This window comes from Budorcas taxicolor, chromosome X (genome assembly GCF_023091745.1).
Source record: "Budorcas taxicolor isolate Tak-1 chromosome X, Takin1.1, whole genome shotgun sequence".
Taxonomy (NCBI): Eukaryota; Metazoa; Chordata; class Mammalia; order Artiodactyla; family Bovidae; genus Budorcas; species Budorcas taxicolor.
In genome coordinates, this window is record NC_068935.1 from 27,017,741 (window position 1) to 27,042,128 (window position 24,388).

General features: G+C 41.4%; 1 protein-coding gene across 1 annotated transcript in view; it reads left to right on the forward strand.

The window, feature by feature from the left end:
* The window catches only part of DOCK11 (dedicator of cytokinesis 11), a 207,495-nt gene extending 201,703 nt beyond the window's left edge, over positions 1-5,792 (forward strand). Inside the window, exon 54 of the mRNA XM_052663006.1 lies at positions 5,535-5,792. Within this exon, the coding sequence (XP_052518966.1) occupies positions 5,535-5,657 (123 nt within the window). The 3' untranslated portion in view covers positions 5,658-5,792. The remainder of the gene's footprint in view (positions 1-5,534) is intronic.
* The last annotated feature ends 18,596 nt before the right edge of the window (positions 5,793-24,388 follow it).

Consider the following 24,388-nt stretch of genomic DNA (forward strand, 5'->3'; position numbering starts at 1 on the left):
ACTGCAGATCAAAAATATTTGAAGAAAAATTTCCAGAAAGTTCCAAAAAAGCAAAACTTGAATTTCCTGTACATAGGCAGCTATTTACATAGCATTTACATTGTATTAACTATTATAAATAATCTAGAGATGATTTTGAAGTACAGGGGAGGATATGCATGAGTTATATTCAAATACTGTGTGATTTTTATATAAGGAACTTGAGCATCCTCAGTTTAATAACCATGGGAGAAGGGGGACAGTGGTCCTGGAACTAATCCTCTGAGGATACCGAGGGACAACTGTAGTATCATTTAGGTGAGATCCTGAGTGAGTTCCAAAATTCAGGAATTGTCTTAATATCCATATAGCCTGCAGAACTCTTTTTATAACACCCAGCATTTTAGTATTTGACTGTTAATGTCAATTATAGCTAACTTAGTAAAACAAAATCTGAAACATAGAAGCAAAGATCTGCTCACCACTGACAGCCAAATTATGTCATAATTAAGTAGTTAAGACTTTTATACATCTACTTACCTTAAAACCAGAGTACTCCTGAATTATCGTGGTAAATGTCATTCCTATATTAGGCTCCTGAAATCTGTGTTTACAGTCACCGTATACATGGATTGTCACGCAACTATTTGAACATCTTCACCACAAATGTAAAAGGCCTGATGGTCTGGTCCCTCAGTGCCTGAGCCCTATTGAGCTTATATAATGTCTCTTTGCTTTCCTTAAGAAGGAAAACGGCCAATAAGATCAATATTTGCTTCAGAAACTCTTCAGACTCTCAATTTTTTATGAAATTCAGACCCCTTAAAAGAAACAAGGATCACTACAACCCTTTAGAGAACACATTCTTATTGCTGGTTCCAGAAAGGAGAACCTCCTCTGTCTTGGTGTGAACATTTCACTGCTTGCCTGCAGACACTCCCCTGGGTGAGACCATCACATGGAGGGTGTACTTACAAATGGACTGACTGCGTTTATTGCCAAAGGACTGCAGTGTAATGGTGGGGAGGGGCAGAAGAGAGATTTCAGGGAAAACAAGAGCTAGTTGACTATCTCTGCTATAGGAGCTAATTAGTATCTCTCCTCTAGCTAGAAGAGCTAGCTATCTCTCTTATGGTATCTTGTATGCTTTCTGTTAGAAAGGACTATGGGAAATCTATTACAGTTAGTCCAAAGTTGCACTGCATGACCAAGAGTCCAATTCTCTGACCATGGTCATCTTCTCAGCATGGAGAAGCCAGACAGCTAGACTCTCATCATCCCATCTTTCAGTGAGTGAGTCATCCCAGTCTCCTCTCCTGTTCTCGTGACAGGGACTCTCACCGGCCTGAGGAGTCTGGACTCCGTGATCTGTTTCCTCTTTTTGTCATCTTGACTTCTGTTAGCCCATTTAGGTGTGAGTGTAAACTGTCCCAAGGCATACCTTTGCTGCTCAGTTTTCTGAGGTCCTTTTTTGTCTCCTTGCCAAAGCAGTCCGGTGATCAGGACTAGGCAGGCAGGGAATCATTCCGCTTCCTTTATTGTCTGTAGCTCAGGTTCAGCCCAAGTGCAGTGGGGACATGCCTCTGTTCACCCTCACTCTTCTGGGGCATGTTGAAGTGTTACTCACTCAGTCATGTCTGACCCTTTGTGACCGCATGGACTGTAGCTCACCAGGCTCTTTTGTCTGTGGAATTCTCCAGGCAAGAATACTGGAGTGGGTTACCATTTCCTTCTCCAGGGGGTCTTCTGAACCCAGGGATCAAACTCAGGTCTCCTGCATTGTAGGTGAATTCTTTACCATCTGAGCCATCTGGGGAATACTTTAATCAAATAGGCTACAAAATTTGTTCCTAGAAACTGTCCAGTTTACGGGGTTCTGTTCTCCATTGGCCATAGGAAAAAACAGCAGAACTCCTTCTTTACAAAAATATATAACGATTATAGCATTTTAAGCCAATATGTATTACAGTTATAGGGGCTTCCCTGGTGGCTCAGATGGTAAAGCATCTGCCTGCAGTGTGGGAGACCTGGCTTCGATCCCAGGGTCAGGAAGATCCCCTGGAGAAGGAAATGGCAATGCACTCCAGTACTCTTGCGTGGAAAATTCCATAGATAGAGGAGCCCGGTAGGCTACAGTCCATGGGATTGCAAAGAGTCTGACATGACTGATCAACTTAACTGGTATATTACAGTTATAGAATTTGCATGCAACTGTATCACCTAGCCTTGAATTCTAAATTATTCAAATTGAAAGCAAATTATTCAATTTACTGCTATTATGATGATCATGATATTTAGAGCAGTCATTGTCTACAGTTCTTTTTTCCTTGCTAAAAAACAAAATTGAACTGATGTTCAGTTACTCAGTCATGTCTGACTCTTTGCAACCCCATGGACTGCAATGCAGCAGGCTTCCCTGTCCTTCAACACCTCCCGGAGTTTGCTCAAACTCAGATCCATTGATTTGGTGATTACACCCAACCATCTTATCCTCTGTTGTCCCTTTCTCCTCCTACCTTCAGTCTTTCCCAGCATCAGTATTTTCCAGTTAGTCGGGTCTTCACATCAAGTGCCCAAAGTACTGGAGCTTCAGCTTCAGAATCAGTCTTTCCAATGAATATTCAGGGGTGATTTCCTTTATAATTAACTGGTTTGATCTGCTTGCAGTCCAAGGGACTCTCAAGAGTCTTCTCCAACACCACAGTTTGAAAGAATCCATTCTTCGGCATTCAGCCTTCTTTATGGTCCATCTCTCACATCTGTACATGACTACTGGAAAAACCATAGCTTTGACTAGATGGACCTTTGTCCGCAAAGTAATGTCTCTGCTTTTTATTCAGAGTCAGCTGAGTCAGTTTTAAAGATGTTGGCTTTATTCAGTGATTCATGAGTCTAGCAGCATCCCATCTGGCAGATAGAAAGGAGCTTTGAAGAGCCATAGAAAATGGAAGCCTTTTACAGGTAGAAGGAGTCAGGTCAAGGAAGTTATTCTAAAAGAGACCTGATTGTTTCAGGCAAAGTCACCTTCCTCTGGGGCACAGCAAGGGTCTGTCCAGTGAAGTACCTCACTAGTGCTGACCAGGAAATTTCAAACTTGAATGTAATGCATGTACTTTTTTTGACTAGTTAAGATCGCCAGTCCAGGTTCAATGCAGGATACAAGATGCTTGGGGCTGGTGCACTGGGATGACCCAGAGGGATGGTATGGGGAGGGAGGTGGGAGGGGAGTTCAGGATGGGGAACACATGTACACCCATGGCAGATTCATGTTGATGTATGGCAAAACCAATACAATATTATAAAGTAATTCACCTCCAATTAAAATAAATAAATTTAAACTAAAAAAAAAAAAAAAAGATTACCTGCCTGGAAAAGACTGAAACTGCAGTTAGGTTGATATTAATTCTCAGGTGATGTAGGTTTAGCACAAGTGACTCCATTTTGGGCCTCTTGTCTCTGTCTCTCTCTCTTTTTTAAATTTATTTGGCTGCACCATGTCTTAGCTGTGGCATGTGGGATCCAGCTCCCCGAGCAGAGACTGAACCCAGGCTCCCTGCACTGGGAGCATGGAGTCCCATCTTCTGGACCACAAGGGGAGTCCCTTGTCTCTTTTTTAACACCCTGAAATTTGGGTTTTATGAATCTGCTGTCATATTTCCCACCTGTCTTTCTCATTTAATTTCTATAAACCATGGCTACTATATTTAGTTCTAGAGACCAAATTTTAGACCCTTGATATTATATATTCTCCTATATTTTAAATTCTTCTATATTATATATTATATATTGATAGGTAACCAAGAAAAGTCTTACTTTCTATTGGTTTATATTTATGAAATCTGTATTGTCATGATGTATCCTATTTAGGTGTACCTTGGTTTGGGAAAATGTTGACTTTTTAGTGAATTTTTGTAAATCAGTATTTCCAATATTTCCATATAAAAGAGAGCTTTTTTTTTTTTTAGTCATACACTTTGAGACATATTATTTCCCAAAGGAAAATATAATACAAAATAAGATAAAATATAGCTGTGTACTGAAATGTGAGTTATCTGTTTAGCTCCATAAATGATGACTTGACAAAAAGATATGGCCTTGATATTCCTTGGCCCTTTTCAGTGTTATCTGTTACACTATACCAAAATATGAAGTTCTTTCTCTTATAAGAGGAAATTTTCCTATTACGGATTTTATATAAGACATGATTTGCAGCAACACAAATGATATGACCCATTTCTGCCACCAGAAGCCAATTTGCAGGCTTAATACTGAAGTTTCAAAGCTAACTTGAGAACCTAGTATTGAAAGCTTGAAACCTAACTTGGGACTGTATAGTAAAGAGGTTGGATGTGATATGTATGTTTTTCTTCTATCTAATCCATGCATGAGATATCAGTTGATTTTGATCACACAAAATGGATAATTTTTAAAACATCTATTCTAAATTAAGAGATACTTACTCCTTGGAAGGAAAGTTATGACCAACCTAGATAGTATATTGAAAAGCAGAGATATTACTTTGCCAACAAAGGTCCGTCTAGTCAAGGCTATGGTTTTTCCAGTGATCATGTATGGATGTGAGTTGGACTGTGAAGAAAGCTGAGCTCCGAAGAATTGATGCTTTTGAACTGTGGTGTTGGAGAAGACTCTTGAGAGTCCCTTGGACTGCAAGGAGATCCAGCCAGTCCATGCTAAAGGAGATCAGTCCTGGATGTTCATTGGAAGGACTGATGCTAAAGCTGAAACTCCAATACTTTGGCCACCTCACGCAAAGAGTTGACCCATTGGAAAAGACTCTGATGCTGGGAGGGATTGGGGGCAGGAGGAAAAGGGGACGACCGAGGATAAGATGGCTGGATGGCATCACCAACTCAATGGACATGAGTTTGAGTGAACTCTGGGAGTTGGTGATGGACAGGGAGGCCTGGTGTGCTGTGATATATGGGGTCGCACAGAGTCAGACACGACTGAGTAACTGAACTGAACTGAATATGATTATATGTATATATTTATGAAGTTCTTCATTTCCAAGAAAAATCTTTTGCATCAATTAATTTACATAATTATGGTATACATTTGAAAATTTGACTTATTTTCTCTTCACTTAAAATTATTTACGAAGTCTCCAGGGAAAGGGCATGGGTATCAGGATATTTGAAAAGCCCCCCAGTGAACTTTAGAACCATTCTTAGAAGATGATCTATAAACTCATATCAAGAAGTTCATTGTTTAGGCTCTTGTTATGACCATCTGTTAAAAATTTTTTTTTAAAGACTGTGTTACCTCTAAGTTTCTGTTGAATTTTGCATTTTACAACCTTTCATTTTTCTTAATGAGTAACCAGATCTTTTCTGCTCTTTTGATATGCTGCCTTTGTAATACAGCTTTGAAGATTTGAGTCGGTAATGTTTTTCTTTGCTCTTTCTGCTTTATATCATTTTAAATAGCTAAGTGTCAGTGATAAATTGGAATATGCCTGTGATTTCGTATACACATACTTTTTTTGGCCGTGGCTATTTTGGTTCGTGATAAACATGCCATTTCTTTCGTTTTAGATAATACAAGAAGACCCGATGCATTCTCCCTGGATGAGCAACACATTACATGTATTTTGTGCAATTAGTGGTACATCGAGTGATCGAAGTTATGGTTCCCCAAGATACACTGCTGAAATATGAGGACATGCAGATGTCAAGTGACAACAAGACTGAACTTCTCAGGAATATTTGGAGCTGTGCAAATGTTAGAAATGTAAAGATTTGTTATACATGGAGTGTTTCTTCCTGACACCAAAACTTTCATGCTTTCATACAGGGTGCTTACATATTTGTAAATATTTAAGCAACTTGAAAGTGCCTGGAAAATTGCACCACTGTGCTTAGTTTGTACTTTTCTAGGTAAATCTATATACTGAGAAGTAGAGCTCAAAAACTTTCATTCGATTTGCTTAATTGTCACTTAAAATATTAATGGTACTGTGTAAAATTGTATAATGGAACACAATAAAAGGTAAAACTTCTTTGTAATTAGAAGTGAAGGAAATAATACTTTGAACTTAGCATTTTTCCTGACAGGAAGCTAAATTCATTATCATACTAATCCTTGGAGAATAAATTGATAAAATTTTCACAAAACATGGATACTTCCAGCTGAGGAGATAATTTGAAACCTTGCCTTCCAGTGGTCCAGACTGGGCTAAAGGAAACATATGCATTATGTGAAAAGGAAATTTTCACAAAGAAAGGGTATATATAGAAATACCAGGCTTACCAATCCTTGAAGTTTTGATCCAATGATGCTAGGTATTCCAGTCAGTGGTCTCTCTAACATACTAGGCAAGGGATTCCTCTGTGGCTTAGGTTTGCCTAGCAAGCAGCCTTTGTTGCCAAAGCTTCATCAGCTGAGGCTGTCTGTAAAGCTAAACAAACATGTCTGAGATTTGCAGTTACTTCAAAGTTTTAGCAGCAGAATCTGAGGGTAGGGATTTTGTAATGATGATTTTCTTCAGTTTACAAGGTTAATAAGGATTTTGATAGAACTTGATGATCACAGCATTTCTTGGGTCAGTATACATAACCACCACGTATTTAGCAGCTGCTGGCTAAGGATTATATCTCTAACTGTAAAGAAACCTCAGATTAACTAAATAATTCAGGAGAAACCAAGATGTGAAGGACATTTTTAGCTTAAACTATCCATAAAATTTTGGCTGCCTTTCATGTAAACATTAAGTCCTAGATTTATTTTTCATATGTAGTTTAGCCTATCTTATAGACATTTTTAAAAAAACCCAGAAAACAGACACTGAAATAAAAGTGGATTTCATGGAGCTTTGGCTTTTTAAATACTCTGTGATCAAGTAAATCTTAGAGCTTCTTATGCACCTGGCTTGGGCATATTTTTTTACATGTCATTTTTAAGCATTCAGTGGAGCATGAAATTACCTATAAAAGATTAATTTTGTATTTTAATAAGGGATTCAGAAATTCCAGAGGCAGTCGGTAATTCCTTAATATCCTGAAGTCACGTGAAGTGTTAGTTTCACCTTTAAAACTATTATATGTAGTACATATATGTAAAAAAAAACTGTCACCCAGAGAGAGTGCTGCCTTCTGAGAATGAGGTGTCTTGGGGAAACTTGAGTGCTCTTTTGTCAATGACCAGTCCCTATCCTATCCCCTAGTATATACTGTGCCCTGTGGGTCATTTTAAAAAGTGTAACAAATGACCCCTGCCCTCAAGGAAGTTGCAGTCTAGTTGAGGAGGCAAGATAGACATGAAATTAAATAATACAAGAATTAACAATAATAAGACAAGTTGTCTCTGAGGACTGCCAAATGAATGACGCTGTCCATAACTCATATCATATTCAAGGGATGAGAAGCTGCTGTGAATGTTAATGTTCAGGGATGACTTCATGAAAAGTAAGCCTTGAACAGGCTTTCAAAGATGAGAAGCTAATCTAAGTAGGAAGACCATCACACTCAAAGTTGTAGAAAGATTTTGTAAAAGTTTAGGGTAATGGTGAAAGGACCAGTTTTGTTCACAGGAGTAAATGCTAAATCTAAAAAGACAATTTAGACCTAGATATTGGAAGGCCTTGAATACCAGGATAATAGTATTTTGACTTTAATCAATGAACAGGAGGAGACCAGTCAAGATTTTTGAATGGAGAGATTACTTGACTAAATATTATTTTTATGAATGTAATCCTTTATATTGCTGCCAGATACCTTTGAGTCTGAGAGATGGACATATGGAAACCAGTTAGATAGTTATTGTAGTAATCTAATTATGAGTCCATAAGCCCATAGATGTGAACAAGAATGGAGAAGAAAGGACAAGTGCCAGAGATACTATGTAGAAAGATCGGGCATAACTTATTGATGGCTAAGGAGAGAAAAGGAAAAGGTAAAGATAATTTTGTGTCCTGTGGCCAATGAGTTCTCCAGGTAATGGCAAAATTTTATGGGATTATTTTCACCAGCTTCCAAACTGAGGGTAGAAAGGTATAGAGAGAGAACACGGTGGGTTAGACTAGAGAAAGCCAGCTAAGTATGCCTTGAAACTGCATACGTTAGGTATTACTGTTTCTATAGTTTAATGATTTCATGAAGTGATTTGGCCTCTACAGATGAATTCACATCAAAGAATACATTTCTGCTATACTGATTATTTTTGCAATTAAGCTTGACTCCAGGTTCCCTGGAAATACTGTTTTGATAGTCTTTGAATAGCTTGTAAAATGTGAATAAAGTCACCATTAGTAGTGTTAGCTTATCACAAGAATGATAACCCATAGAGAAAGTAAGCAATTCCATGCAGATTTTCTGAGTAACCAGTACACCAATGGGATCATGTCCATAGATGGTATTGTTATTGTTACCATATTTATATGAATTGACTGCATATATAAATACTGTAAGTATCTTTTTAAAAATGAAACAGCAGCAGTGGTAGCAACAGCCTTGGAACCGTGACCAACATATCGTAGAACTAGAGATGACTCACTGGTTAATTAATAATTAAATAGGTCAGCATCATAAAGACCTAAGCCTTTAATTATAAATACTAGTTTATCTGTAATGCAGAACCTGAGCAATGTATTGAAATCTTAGGAATTTCCTAACTCTTGAAAACCTTAATAATGAGATACATATTTCAGGCTTCTCATACACAAAATGGTGGGCCACCTTCAGTCTTCTACTAACAGTACACTACTTCAGCTATCAGAACACAGGGAGAGGAGTAGAGTAAAAGACGATTAGGGGTGGGGCTGGGTCTGTACCACAGGCCTATTCCCCTGTCCTGGGAAGTGGCCAGTAAGAGTGCTCTGTTCATCTTGTTCCAGTGACAATGCTTTCTTTCTAGTCCCTAGCCACATAATGGTTCCTCTAAGAAAAGTGTATGTGTACGTTTATCCAACTCCGGATTGACGTTGGAACTAAATTCTTCAAAGATTGTGCCTCTGTGTATGGCATCTTAAGACTTTTTCCAACATACTTTCTTGTCTTCTCTTTTCCTCTTTTTAAGCTGTAATTTGTACACCATGCAATTCACCCATTTAAAACTCAAATTCAGTAGTTTTTAGTATATTCACAGTTGTGTGACCATCACCACAATTCATTTTAGAATATTTTCATCACGTCCAAAGGAAACCCTATACTCATTATCTGTCACTCCCATTGCCCACCAACCAGTCCCCAGCCCCTGACAATCAGTAATCAACTTTTCTGTATCTATAGATTTGTATCCTGGACATTTCTTATAAATGGAATCACATACTGTGTGGCCTTCTATGACTAGCTTCTTTCATTTAGCATGATATTTTCAAGGTTCATCCATGTTGTAACTTGTATCAGAATTTCACTCCTTTTTATGGCTGGATAATAGCTCCTTTTGTATGAATATGTCATATTTTGTTTATCAGTTAATGAACATTTGGTTTATTTTTGCTTTTCGGCTATTGTTGATAATGTTGTTGTGAACATTCACCTGCAAGTTTTTCTATGGATATGTTTTCATTTGTCTTGGGCATATACCTAGGAGCTGAATTACTGGGTCATATGGTAACTATGTTTAAACTTTTGAAGAACTGCCAGACTCTTTTCTACAGTAGTTGCACCACTTTGCAGTCCCAGCAGCACTAAATAAGCATTCTATTTTCCCCATATTCTCAACAACACGTTATTATCTGCCTCTTTGATTATACCTTCCTAGTAGGTGTGAAGTCGTATCTCATTGGGGTTTTTGTTTGCATTTCCCAAATGGTTAATGAAGTTGAGCATTGTTTCATGTGTTTGTTGACCATTTTTATATCTTGTTTGGAAATATGTCTATTCAGATTCTTTACCCATTTTTAAACACTGGTTTCTCTGTTGATCATTGAGTTGCAAAAGTTCTTTATATGTTCTAGATGCAAGTTTCTTATCAGCTATATGATTTCCATATATTTTTGCGGGTTGACTTTTTACTTTTGTAATGGTGTTGTTGAGACAAAAGTTTTTAATTTTGATTATGTCCAATTTCTCTGTTTTCTTGTCATTTGTGCTTTGATGTTGTATCTAAGAAGGCATTGCCTAATCCAAGGTCATGGAGATTTACACCTATATTTACTTTGAGTTTAAAAACAACTTTTTTATTGACTACGTACCCATACTTTATTTACAAATTGCAAGTCTTCTTATGGTACATAAAATGTTTTCTGTAGTTGATCTCAGCTTTGTTCACACTGAAGTGAGTTGTTTTCTGTGCTCAGTTGCTGCTGCTACCACTGATTTGTTTTCTTTCAGGATCAAGATGGGCACTTTCATATATAATCTTATTTTTAATTCCTTCTCTAGCAAGTCTTTCCTGGATTCTTAGCTTTGCATAATTATATCTACAATGGAACCAGCATCCTAAAGTCACCAAGATAAATCCCCTTACTCCAATGTCACATAATCTTCTAAATCTACCTTCCCCTTCCAAGGGTCCCCGGGCTCCGGCGCAGCTGCCATGGGGACTGTCAGCACCTCCAAGTTTTAGTTTTAACTCTTACTTTTAGGTCTTTGATTCATTTCAAGCTGGATTTTATTTATGGTTTGAGATAAGGGTTCAAATTCATTGTTTTGCATGTGGATATCCAGTTGTCTTTGTATTATTTGTTGAAAAGATTTACTTTCCCCCATTGAATGGTCTTAGCACTCTCTTCAAAAATCAGTTGACCATAAATGTATGGTTTTATTCTGAGCTCTCAGTTCTATTCCATTGATCTATATGTCTGTCCTTATGCCAGGACTACATTGTCTTGATTACTGTATCTCTATATTAAGTTTTAAAATTGGGAAGTGCAAGTCCTCCAGCTATGTTCTTTTTCAAGACTGTTTTGGAAATTCTGGTCCCTTGCATTTCCATATAATTTTTAGACTCAGATTGTCAGTTTTTGCAAAAAACGTAGCCAGGATTTTGGTAGTATTTGCTGTGAACCCATAATTTGGTGAGCATTGCCACCTTAACAATATTAAGTTTCAATTCAAGAGCATAAGATGTTTTTCTGTTTACTTTGGTTTTCTTTCATTTCTTTCAATAGTATTTTGTGGTTTTCAGTGTAGAAGTCTTGCACTTCTTTTTTTAAATTTATTCCTTGGTATTTTATTTTTTAAATGCTATTATAAAGGGAGTTTTTAAAATTTCATTTTCCAGTTATTCTTTGCTAGTTTATAGAAACACAACTGACTTTTGTATATTGGCCTTGTATCTTGAAAGCTTGCTGAATGCATTTATTAGCTTTAATAGTTTTTTTTAACTGATGCTTTAGTGTTTTCTATATAATATCGTGTCATCTGGAAATATAGAGAATTTTACTTCATCCTTTCCAATCTTGATTCTTTTCATTTTATGTTCTCACTTGGCACTTGGCTAGGACTTCCAGTAGAATGTTAAATAGCAGTGGTAAGAGCAAGACATTCTTGTCATTACTCATCTTTGGGAGAAAGCTTTCAAACTTTCACCGTAGGTGTAGTTTTAGCTATGGGTTTTTCATAGATGCTTTTTATCAGGTTGAGGAAGTTCCCTGCAGCATGCTTTGCATCTGTTTTCTGATTCAGTCAGCTCCCCCAGTCATCATATGACCCCTGTATGACGTATAGGGAAATAGATGACAAATGTACCCTATTAAGAAATAATACATTTCTTAATTTTAATATGACATGTACTCTATGACATATGGGGCTTCCTCGGTGGCTTGCGTCTGCCTCCATTGCGGGAGACCCAGGATCAATCCCTGGGTCGGGAAGATCCCCTGGAGAAGGAAATGGTAACCCACTCCAGTATTCTTGCCTGGAGAATCCCATGGACGGAGAATCCTTGTAGGCTACAGTCCACAGGGTTGCAAAGAGTCAGGCACAACTGAGCGACTTCACTTTCACTTTCACTATGACATATAAGGAAATAGATGACAAATGGTTAAGAAATGTACTCAAGATACACATCAAATTAGAAATGAAATCAAATCATCCCAATTCAGAGTCCAAGTGTTTTCAGCTCTTATATACTATTTCCTACAGTCTTCTGCTGCAGCTTTGTACAGAGACCCAAAAAGTTTCCACTCTTCCATTTTTTTATTAAGAAGGTAAGCTGTTCAAGGGTGAAATTGTCAGTCACTCAGTCGGGTCTGACTCTTTGTAACCTCATGGACTGTAGCCTACCAGGCTCCTCTGTCCATGGAATTCTCTAGGCAAGAATACTGGAGTAGGTTGCCATTTCCTTGTCCAGCGGATCTTCCCAACCCAGGGATTGAACCTGGGTCTCCTATAATTGCAAGCAGCTTCTTTACTGCCTGAGCCACCAGGGAATCTTCTGATTTTTCATCTCTGTTTACCTGAAACCTAAAAGCACCTGCCAAAGAATAAGTACTTGAGCAGTCTCAAGGAAAGAAAACCAGTTTAGATAAGCAGATGCTTCTAGAGCTTTTAGTATGGGCAAGGCAGTATCTACAATATCCCAGCCCTCAAAGAGATTATGGTTGAGGCAGATATGACATAGTCACAAAAGGAGATATGAGAAGGTCTGATAATAGCAAATCACTGGTCATGACAAGTGCTTGACTAGGCAGAGCTTTTGTAGATGTAGAACAAAAGGCTTCATAAAGGAGGACAGCCTTGAAGGATAAGTAGGAACCAGCATGTGTGTGTTAAGGAAGGACCCTACACAAGGTTTTAATAGGAAGTTAAAAACTTCATTTTAACTACTATATGAAAGCTGACCATTAGAACCGATTACTATAATAAGAGCTATGCAAAAGAAAGATAATAATAGAATGCATATAAGAGCAGGTAACATTATCTTGTTCTTCTGACCCCCTTATCTTTTGCCTTAGACTCAAACTCAGTAAAGCATATTTTTTTTTGTCAGAACATTTGCACTCTAATTGCTTTGTCCCCATGTTAGAAAAAAATTGAAGCTAACCTCAGTCAAGTTCTGACCAAGAAGTCTTGTTTTTTGCGTATATCAGCATTTTGTATTCTTTGTGTATTGCTGCATTTTGTAATAATCACTGATTCTGTAGATCGTCTAAGGGCTGTCTTACAGGCTCTGGGCTCCTCACCCGGCATGGTGAGTATGTGCCTCTGATAGGAAACAAAGGGAAGGTATCATAAACTGTTGAGGGCTACAATCTGGAAATTGTTAACCACATGTCACAATTTTTTTATCTACCATTGTAAGCCAGCTGTATGGACGATCAAGGCTGTATTCAGTGGGTAGATATACAGGTGTCTTGCTAAGTCACTTCAGTTCAGTTCAGTTGGTCAACTGTCGTGTTGAACGTGTCCAGCTCTTTGCAACCCCATGAACTGTAGCACACCCTGTCCATCACCAACTCCTGGAATTTAACCAAACTCATGTCCATTGAGTCGGTAATGCCATCCAACCATCTCATCCTCTGTTGTCCACTTCTCCTCCTGCCTTCAATCTTTCCCAGCATCAGGTTCTTTTAAATGAGTCAGCTCTTTGTGTCAGGTTGCCAAAGTATTGGAGTTTCAACTTCAACATCAGTCCTTCCAATGAACACCCAGGCATCACCTCCTTTAGCATGGACTGGTTGGATCTCCTTGCAGTCCAAGGGACTCTCAAGAGTCTTCTCCAACACCACAGTTCAAAAGCATCAATTCTTTGGCACTCAGCTTTCTTTATAGTCCAACTCTCACATCTATACATGACGACTGGAAAAACCATATCCTTGACTCGACGGACCTTTGCTGACAAAGTAATGTCTCTGCTTTTTAATATAATGTCTAGGTTGGTCATAACTTTCTAAGGAGTAAGCATCTTTTAATTTCACGGCTGCAATCACCATCTGCAGTGATTTTGGAGCCCCCCTAAAATAAAAAGACGTTTACTCCTTGGAAGAAAAGTTATGACCAACCTAGATAGCATATCCAAAAACAGAGACATTATTTTGCCAGCAAAGGTTCATCTAGTCAATGCTATGGTTTTTCCAGTGGTCATGTATGGACGTGAGAGTTGGACTGTGAAGAAAGCTCAGCACCGAAGAACTGATGCTTTTGAAGTGTGGTGTTGGAGAAGACTCTTGAGAGTCCCTTGGAGTGCAAGGAGATCCAACCAGTCCATTCTAAAGGAGATCAGCCCTGGGTGTTCTTTGGAAGGAATGATGCTAAAGCTGAAACTCCAGTACTTTGGCCACCTCATGCAAAGAATTGACTCATTGGAAAAGACTCTGATGCTGGAAGGGTTTGGGGGCAGGAGGAAAAGGGGACGACAGAGGATGAGATGGCTGGATGGCATCACAGACTCAATGGATGTGAGTTTGAGTGAACTCCGGGAGATGGTGATGGACTGGGAGGCCTGGCATGCTGCAATTCATGGGGTTGCACAGAGTCGGACTCGACTGAGCGACTGAACTGAACTGAACTGAAAATAATGTCAGCCACTGTTCCCACTGTTTCCCCATTTAGTTGCCATGAATTGACGGGACTGGATGCCATGATCTTAGTTTTCTGAATGTTGAGTTTTAGCCATCTTTTTCACTCTCCTTTTCACTTTCACCAAGAGGCTCTTTAGTTCTTTTTCACTTTCTGCCATAAGGGTGGTGTCAACTGCATATCGGAGGTTATTGATATTTCTCCCGGAAATCTTAATTCCAACTTCTGCTTCATCCAGCCCAGCGTTTCTCATGATTTACTCTGCATATAAGTTAAATAAGCAGGGTGACAATATACAGCCTTGACGTACTCCTTTTCCTATTTGGAATCAGTCTGTTGTTCTATGTCCAGTTCTCAGTTGCTTCCTGACCTGCATACAGATTTCTCAAGAGGCAGGTCAGGTGGTCTGGTATTCCCATCTCTTTCAGAATTTTCCACAGTTGATTGTGATCCACACAGTCAAAGGCTTTGGCATAGTCAATAAAGCAGAAATAGATGTTTTTCTGGAATTGTCTTGCTTTTTCCATGATCCAGTGGATGTTGGCAATGTGATCTCTGGTTCCTCTGCCTTTTTAAAACCAGCTTGAACGTCTAGAAGTTCATGGTTGACATAGTGTATAAGCCTGGCTTGGAGAATTTTAAACCTTACTTTAGTAGCGTGTGAGATGAGTGCAATTGTGCGGTAGTTTGAGCATTCTTTGGCATTGCCTTTCTTTGGAATTGGAATGAAAACTGACCTTTTCCAGTCCCGTGCCCACTGCTGAGTTTTCCAAATTTGCTGGCATATTGAGTGCAGTACTTTCACAGCATCATCTTTCAGGATTTGAAACAGCTCAACTGGAATTCCATCACCTCCACTAGCTTTGTTTGTAGTGATGCTTCCTAAAGCCCACTTGACTTCACATTCCAGGATGTCTGGCTCTAGGTGAGTGATCACACCATTGTGATTATCTGGGTCATGAAGATCTTGTTTGTACAGTTCTTCTGTGTATTCTTGCTACCTCTTCTTAATATCTTCTGATTCTGTTAGGTCCATACCATATCTGTCCTTTATTGAGCCCATCTTTGCATGAAATGTTCCCTTGGTATCTCTATTTTCTTGAAGAGATCTCTAGTCTTTCCATTCTATTTTTTTCCTCTATTTCTTTGCATTAATCGCTGAGGAAGGCTTTCTTACCTCTCCTTGCTATTCTGCATTCAAATGGGTATATCTTTCCTTTTCTCTTTGGTTTTTGCTTTTCTTCTTTGCACAGCTATTTGTAAGGCCTCCTCAGACAGCCATTTTGCTTTTTTGCATTACTTTTTCTTGGGAATGGTCTTGCTCCCTGTCTCCTGTACAATGTCACAAACCTCTGTCCATAGTTCATCAGGCACTCTGTCTATCAGATCTAGTCCCTTAAATCTATTTCTCACTTCCACTGTATAACCATAAGGGATTTGATTTATGTCATACCTGAATGGTCTGATGGTTTTCCCCACTTTCTTCAATTTCAGTCTGTAATTGGCAATAAGGAATTCATGATCTGAGCCACAGTTAGCATTTGGTCTTGTTTTTGCTGACTGTATCTTCTCCATCTTTGACTACAAAGAAAAAAATCAATCTGATTTCGGTGTTGGCCATCTGGTGATGTCCTTGTGTAGTCTTCTTTTGTGTTGTTGGATGAGGGTGTTTGCTAAGACCAGTGTGTTCTCTTGCCAAAACTCAGCCTTTGCCCTGCTTCATTCTATACTCCGAGGCCAAATTTGCCTGCTACTCCTAGTGTTTCTTGACTTCCTACTTTTAAATTCCAATCCCCTATCATGAAAAGGACATCTTTTTGGGGTGTTAGTTCTAAAAGGTCTTGTAGGTCTTCATTGAACCATTCAACTTCAGCTTCTTCAGCATTATTGGTCAGGGTATAGACTTCGATCACTGTGATATTGAATGCTTTGCCTTGGATACGAACAGAGATCATTCTGTCATTTTTGAGATTGCATCCAAGTACTGCATTTCAGACTCTTTTGTTGACTATGATGGCTACTCCACTTCTTCTAAGGGATTGCTGCCCACAGTAGTAGATATAAAGGTCATATGAGTTAAATTCAACCATTCCAGTCCGTTTTAGTTCGCTGATTCCTAGAATGTTGACGTTCACTCTTGCCATCTCCTGTTTGACCACTTCCAGTTTGCCTTGATTCATGGACCTAACATTCCAGGTTCCTGTGCAATATTGCTCTTTACAGCATCGGATCTTGCTTCTATCACCAGTCACATCCACAACTGGATGTTATTTTTGCTTTGGCTCCATCCCTTCAAACTTTCTGGAATTATTTCTCCACTGATCTCCAGTAGCATATTGGGCACCCACGGACCTGGGGAGTTCATCTTTCAGTGTCCTACCTTTTTGCCTTTTCATACTGTTCATGGGGTTCTCAAGGCAAGAATACTGAAGTGGTTTGCCATTCCCTTCTCCAGGGGACCGCATTCTGTCACACCTCTCCACCATGACCCGTCCATCTTGGGTGGCCCCACACAGCACGGCTTAGTTTCATTGAGTTAGACAAGGCTGTGGTCCATGTGATCAGATTGGCTCGTTTTCTGTGATTGTGGTTTCAGTCTGTCTGCTCTCTGATGCCCTCTCTCAGCGCCTACTGTCTTACTTGTGTTTCTCTTACCTTGGACGTGGGGTATCTCTTCACGGCTGTTCCAGCAAAGTGCAGCCACTACACCTTACCTTGGACATGAGGTATCTCGCTCGGCCGCCGCTCCTGACCTTGGACATAGGGTATCTCCTCTTGGCCACTCTGGTGGTGTGCAGCCACCACTCACTGAAGTTACTTCAGTGGTGTCCAACTCTGTGACTGCATTAACTGTAGCCTGCTAGGCTCCTGTGTCCATGGAGTTCTCCAGGCAAGAAGACTGGAGTGGATTGCCATCCCTTCCTCCAGGGGATCTTCCCAACCCAGGGATCCAACCCAAGACTCTTGTGTCTCCTGCATTGCAGGCAGATTCTTTACCTACTGAGCCACCTGGGATACACAGGTAAGACATTATAATCTAGTAGCTGTTCCAAGGGTGGCCTTTCTCTGTCATTAACTGGACTGGGTCTTCTCGATTCTCTATCCGTTTGAGAGATGTAAGTAATAGTGGCTAGCACTGTTATATTTGGATGTTTGATACTGAGAAGCAAAAGCACAGCTAATATAGACGTGGAGTTCTGTTCAGTGCAAAGCTGACCAGGTCCTATAGTGCTCCTGCACTGAATCATTTCATAATTCTTCCTTGCCATAGTCAAGATCTTCGATGCTTCCAGAGGCACTGTATCATGGAGATAGTACTAGATCTTCCCTCCATAGCTGAAACTAAATCTAGATAGACAAACACACAAAATGAAAGAGGTTGAGTGAAGGGAAAGGGCTGATCTGACAGAATTATCCCTACCAGAACAAGTACAGTGAAAGTGAAAGGCTTCTGGGAGGAAACTAGGCTGCACTTGTTCCACCGGAACCCCAAGTAGGTACAGGGTCAGCTGAATACAAGTCAGGTCACATGCAAGAGAAATTATGTTCAAAGAGGTAATCTGGGGTATTTACACAGAATGTTTTGGTTTTGAAAATAGGGTAATCCCACCACCACCAGCACCACCACATCCTCCTTTGTTATGGAAAGTGAAAGTCACTCAGTCATGTCCTACTCTTTGTGACCCGATAGACTGTAGCGCGCCAGGCTCCTCTGTCCATAGGATTTTCAAGGCAAGAAGACTGGAGTGGGTTGCCATGCCCTCCTCCAGGGGACATTCCCTACCCAGGGATCAAATCGGGCTCTCCTGCATTGCAAGCAGATTCTTTACCTATCTGAGCCACCACGGAAGCCACCGGCAAAACATACAAAGCTGCCGGCTGATAGCAATCAACGCTGCCATACTGGCACATGCTGACTGCATATGAACCCTGCCCTGTGTCTGTCTTCCTGAACAGTAGCCAGTTATTGATCGTTTTAGCTTCCACACACATCTGAGCATCGACCATCCGTCCCTTATGCCCCCAAACTCTTGGGCCCCTCTGCTTACCTCCTCTGTCTTCCTTCCACTATCAGAATTACACAGAAGTGGTTTTCGATTTGTGATTGAACTGATAGGAGTTTCTCCCTCAGGATTCCACTCTGGAGAGTCTCTAAAGCCATAGCCTCCTTCAGTTGAATTTAATGTGTGTTTCTCATTTGGATTTCTTCTGTCAACGTTCACAGATCACCAGCTCTCTTAAAATAGATGAAAAAGTTTTCAGTTTCTGTCCCCATTTACCCATTTGTCTGCAGCTATAGACATCCTGTGGGGGAAAATTTGCCCAGCCAATCTTGTTTAAAGACATCTCGTCCTCACTTCGGGTGATGGGACCTGGAGTGAGGTCTGCAGTCTCTGTGTCTAGCGGCGAGTGCCGGCCCCTCCCTCCCAGGGCCTCCTGGGTCCTGTCCTCCTCTGCTCAGTCTCTTCTTCTCCCCAAGAGCTCCCCACCCCCCTGTGCTGTGTGCTCTCCTCACACTAGCTGCTCAGTGCTCGCTGTCTGGATGAACCAGTTCCCGCACCGTGACCCATAACTCCAGCTCATCTCACTGAAGGGCATTTCAGCAAGTTTCTGCAGCCACTGCAACTTGGGGGAAACTGACATTTAGTTAGTCAGGATCTGAGAAGCCTGCACTAGGGAAATGTCTTGAGATGGAACTGGCTGTAGTTTCCCTCTCTTTACCCCAAATCTGAAATTTATCTCGCAGATGGATACCTCTCTACCCTCAGGCTCCCTCCCGGCCAGGTATTCTGCAGCACGGATTTCTTCCTTTGGATGGCTCTCAGCAAATCAGTCCCTGGCCCTGCTCTGCTTCCTCCCCCTGATCCGATGCTGGGACATCCCTAGGAAGTCAGCTACCTCATCATCCCACCCCCTCTTCCAGGAGGGAGCAGAGTGGGGTGGGTATCTTGCACTTCCTCTTTCCAGGAGCCCAGCAAGCCACCACATCTTTGTAATTGTGACAAGGTGCACACACGCACCTCCACTGATTCAGGACTTTATTTTTATGTCCTTCAGTAGATAGTCTTCTCCAACTAATGCTTTTTTCCTTCAGGGCTAATATCTTAGACGTCTTGGGTCCTCTTAGAGGAATTAAACTGCCTTATAGTTGGCAGCAGTGATAGAACTGAAATTGTTTGTCCAAGTTAACAAGTTGGAGGGTCACTAGTAGTGAGAAAGGCTTCACCAGGAAGTGGAAAGGACAGCTACAGGGATGGTGAGGCAGACCTTGAGCATCCTCAGATTCCTAAACATAGCCTGCCTGTAGACCAACTGCCAGGTTAGAAATGAGGGTGAGGCTGCCCGCTCCTGCTTGTGGTATGCAGGTATGAGTGTATAGACCCTGACCTTCCCCACCATCACCTGCTGGCCGACCTCACACATGCTCACTTCTTTGGCTATTCCTTTGTTGTCTGGTCCCTTAGATCTTAGAACTGTGGTTCTTAATTGGGATTGATCATTGGGCAGGATCAATGCCAAGACATCTGGCAATGACTGGAGACATTTTGGGAAGTGGGCTAGAGACCTGGGGTGCTGCACAACACCCTACTGTGCCCAGGCAGCCACCCACAACAAAAATGTACCTGGCCTCTAAGGTCAGGAGTGCAGAGTACCACTACCATGTGCCTCACTGGACTCCCTGAAAGCTGCCCCACCAGCTGGTTCGTCCTCAAGGACCCTTCTGCTGGTCATCCCATCAGTAAATTCACTGGGAGATCTCTTTCCTACTAGGGACTTTTTTACCCTCAGCCACAACTGTTACCCTCTTGTGTCCTTGCATACTGGGCTTCCGAGGATGGTAGTGGTAAAGAACCTGCCTGCCAGTGCAGGATACGTAAGAGTCGCGGCTTCATTCCTGGGCCAGGAAGATTCCTTGGAGGAGGGCATGGCAACCCACTCCAGTTTCCTTGCCTGTACAATCCTGTGAACAGAGGAGCCTGGCAGGCTACAGTCCATAGGGTCTGACACAACTGAAGCGACTTAGCAGGCGCACACACACGCACCTGCATACCACAAGCGGGAGTGGGCCTCCTGACCCTCATTTCTAATCTGGCACTTGGTCTACAGGTGAGCTTTGCATACACGAGCTCATTTTATACTCACTGCAACTTTGTGAGGCAATTACTAATATCACCCACCTCCTTATGACTGGGGAAGCTGAGGCACAGTGAAGCTAGATAAATTGTTTGAGATCACACCATCAGTAAGTAGTCAGCTAGAATCTGAACCCAGGGAATCTAGTGTAGAAATTCACACTCTGAACCACCACATGGAGATGAATCAGGGAAAAAAGAGGACAGAGGCAGGAGAATAAAATGATGAGGAAGCAAGGAAGGAGGAGGAAAGCTTCAGTTCCCTGACATCGGAAGGCAATTGCTAGACGGTACCCAGCCTCTTTTTCCAGGCCCTTGGATCACCCACTTCTGTCTCTGTTACCAAAGCTTCCTAAGTACATTGGACTTAGGCAAGAGTTCAAATCAATGAAATAAGTGGTGTCCAGAAGAATCGACGTTTTTTTTCATTAAAAATTTTTTTATCGGAGTACAGTTGCTTTATAATGCTTTGTCAATTTCTGGTGTACAGCAAAGTGGATCAGCTATATGTATACATATATCCCTTCTCTTTTGGATTTCCTTCCCATTTAGGTCATCACAGAGCATTGAGTAGAGTTCCCTGTGCTATACAGTAGGTTCTCATTAGTCATACATATACATATACATAGTAGTCTATACGTGTCAATCCTAATGTTCGAAATTTATCCCTCCCTAACACCAGTTCCCCCCCTAGTAACCAGAAATCTGTTTTCTACACCTATGACTCTATTTCTTTTTTTTACCCTTTTAAAAATATAAATTTATTTATTTTAAATGGAGGCTAATTACTTTACAATATTGTATTGGTTTTGCCATACATCATCATGAATCTGCCACGGGTATACACGTGTTTCCCATCCTGAACCTACCTCCCTCCCCTTACCATCCCTTTGGGTCTTCCCAGTGCACCAGCCTTAAGCACCCTGTATCATGCATCGAACCTGGACTGGTGATTCATTTCATATATGATATTATACATGTTTCAATGCCATTCTCCCAAATCATCCCACCTCTCCCTCTCCCACAGAGTCCTAAAGACTGTTCTATACATCTGTGTCTCTTTTGCTATGTGACTCTATTTCTGTTTTGCAAATGAATTCATTTGTACCATTTTTTTAGATTTCACATATAAGCAGTATCATATGATGTTTGTCTTCCTTACTTCACTCAATATGACAATCTCTAAGTCCATTCATGTTCCTGCAAATGACATTATTTTCTTCTTTTTTATGGCTGAGTAATGGCAACCCACTCCAGTATTCTTGCCTGGAGAATCCCAAGGGCGGAGGAGCCTGGTGGGCTACAGTTCACGGGGTCGCAAAGAGGCGGACACGATTGGGCGACTTCACTTTCACTTTCCCTAACATTCTAATCTTATTTTTATATAGTAAAAATGCAATGGTTTTCCGAAGGTATCTGAATTCAGGAATAGAAAAATGCTACATTTTGGTTTTCTTTTCCCCTCTCTGCCAAAGCGCAACCTAGGACAACAAACTCAAAAGATCCACCTATGTCCTCCCTCACCATATAGCTGTAATTTCGACAAGTGTGTGCATGTGTGCTCGCCAGGTATCATCAGTCGTGTCAGATACTTTGTGACCCCATGGCCTGTAGCCCACCAGGCTCCCCTGTCCATGGGCTTCTCCAGGCAAGAATACTGGAGTGGGGTGCCACGCCCTCCTCCAGGAATCGAACCTGAGTCTCTTGTGTCTCCTGCATTGCAGGTGAATTCTTTACCCACTGAGCCATCCGGGAAGCCCACTTTAAACAAGAACAGGCCTTAAAATCCTAGGAAGACTGGAGACTAAACTGAAGATCATTCCAATTCTCAAATAAATTCTCAAAAGCCCTCTCACCTTCACCTGCACCTTGCCACATCTTTAGGGTTCTAAAAGAAATGATAGCTTTATGGCTAAAGCAAACACTGGCCCTGAGAACAAACCTGGAACTCTCAGCTCCTTACCCAGAGTGGGAAGAAGACTATGGGGTTTGGCGTGTTTACTTCGGTAGGTAGAACCGGAAGGGTGTCAAGATTCCATGGCTTGGCGTCCAGCTGCAGCCTCTCTCCTAAGTTCTAGAATCTATACCCAGCTGCTTGCTGGGCTTCTCCCCTTGGAGACCCATGGGTACTTCAGGATCACCATGCCCCCACCTGACCTCCTGCTCTTCCCTGAACACCTGCTCATCTACTTGTGTTCCTCATCTCAGTGATGACAATATCTCCCATCCAGTTACCCAGGCCAGGAACCCACAAGTCACGGAGGTCAGTGTACGTTTTCCGTAAAAAGCCAAATGGGAACAATTTGGGGCTTGGCCAGCCATACGGCCTCTGTCACAACTAGTCAGCCCTGCCGTTGCAGAATGAAAGCAGTCATTAGACAGCATGTAGCAAGTGGGTGGGGCTGTGTTCCAATCAGTCTTCAATTGGGTGCACTAAAACGTTTTCACATAATTTTCATAGGTTCCAACATGATAGGTTCCTTTTGATTTTTTCCCAGCTATTGAAAAATGTAAAATCCATTCTTAGGTCGTGGGTCATACAGAAATAAATGGGCTGGATTTCGTTGGTCTAGAATCTTCACGGTCCTTCCTTCCCACATATAACTGGGCAAGTCCTACAGGACTCACTTCCTGAACGCGTCTTGAATCTGTCCCACTTCTTCAACCATACGTACACCATGTGAGATCTTTGTGCATATCTACACCACTTGTCCACGTGGCTTCCTGACATGGACAGTTTAACAAAATTGAAGCCTGCAAAGAAAGATCCTCTATGACTATGGTCAGCAGAAGTACATGTCCCTCCCAGGTTAAGTTCCTCACAGTGTGAAGGATATGCTAAAGAAGCGTTTGCTTCTTCCTACATCTGGTACTGCAGAAAAAATCTGTTAATGACTGCCAGTGTTTCATGAGGTGGCCTGGGAGGAGAGGGGAAACGATGCTCTGTAATCTAGTGCATGTGAAAGGGAATACGAAGCAGAGAATGGGAGAGAGCTCCTGAGTACAAGATGGCTCTGCCTAACCTCAGGGACTGCCTGGCCAAGGTCGGGCCCTTATCTCCGGGGATCTCCAGACTGAGACACTCAGATCCGCTTTGGTTAGGGGCCATGACATCTTCAGTTGGCTCAGTTCAGTTCAATTCAGTCACTCAGTCGTGTCTGACTCCTTGCGACCCCATGAATCGCAGCACGCCAGGCCTCCCTGTCCATCACCATCTCCCGGAGTTCACTCAGACTCACGTCCATCGAGTCAGTGATGCCATCCAGCCATCTCATCCTCTGTCATCCCCTTCTCCTCCTGCCCTCAATCCCTCCCAGCATCAGAGTCTTTTCCAATGAGTAAATTCTTCTCATGAGGTGGCCAAAGTACTGGAGTTTCAGCATTAGCATCATTCCTTCCAAAGAAATGCCAGGGCTGATCTCCTTCAGAATGGACTGGTTGGATCTCCTTGCAGTCCAAGGGACTCTCAAGAGTCTTCTCCAACACCACAGTTCAAAAGCATCAATTCTTCGGTGCTCAGCCTTCTTCACAGTCCAACTCTCACATCCATACATGACCACAGGAAAAACCATAGCCTTGACTAGACGGACCTTAGTCGGCAAAGTAACGTCTCTGCTTTTGCATATGCTATCTAGATTGGTCATAACTTTTCTTCCAAGGAGTAAGCGTCTTTTAATTTCATGGCTGCAGTCACAATCTGCAGTGGTTTTCGAACCCCCAAAAAATAAAGTCTGACACTGTTTCCACTGTTTCCCCATCTATTTCCCATGAAGTGATGGGACCGGATGCCATGATCTTTGTTTTCTGAATGTTGAGCTTTAAGCCAACTTTTTCACCCTCCTCTTTCACTTT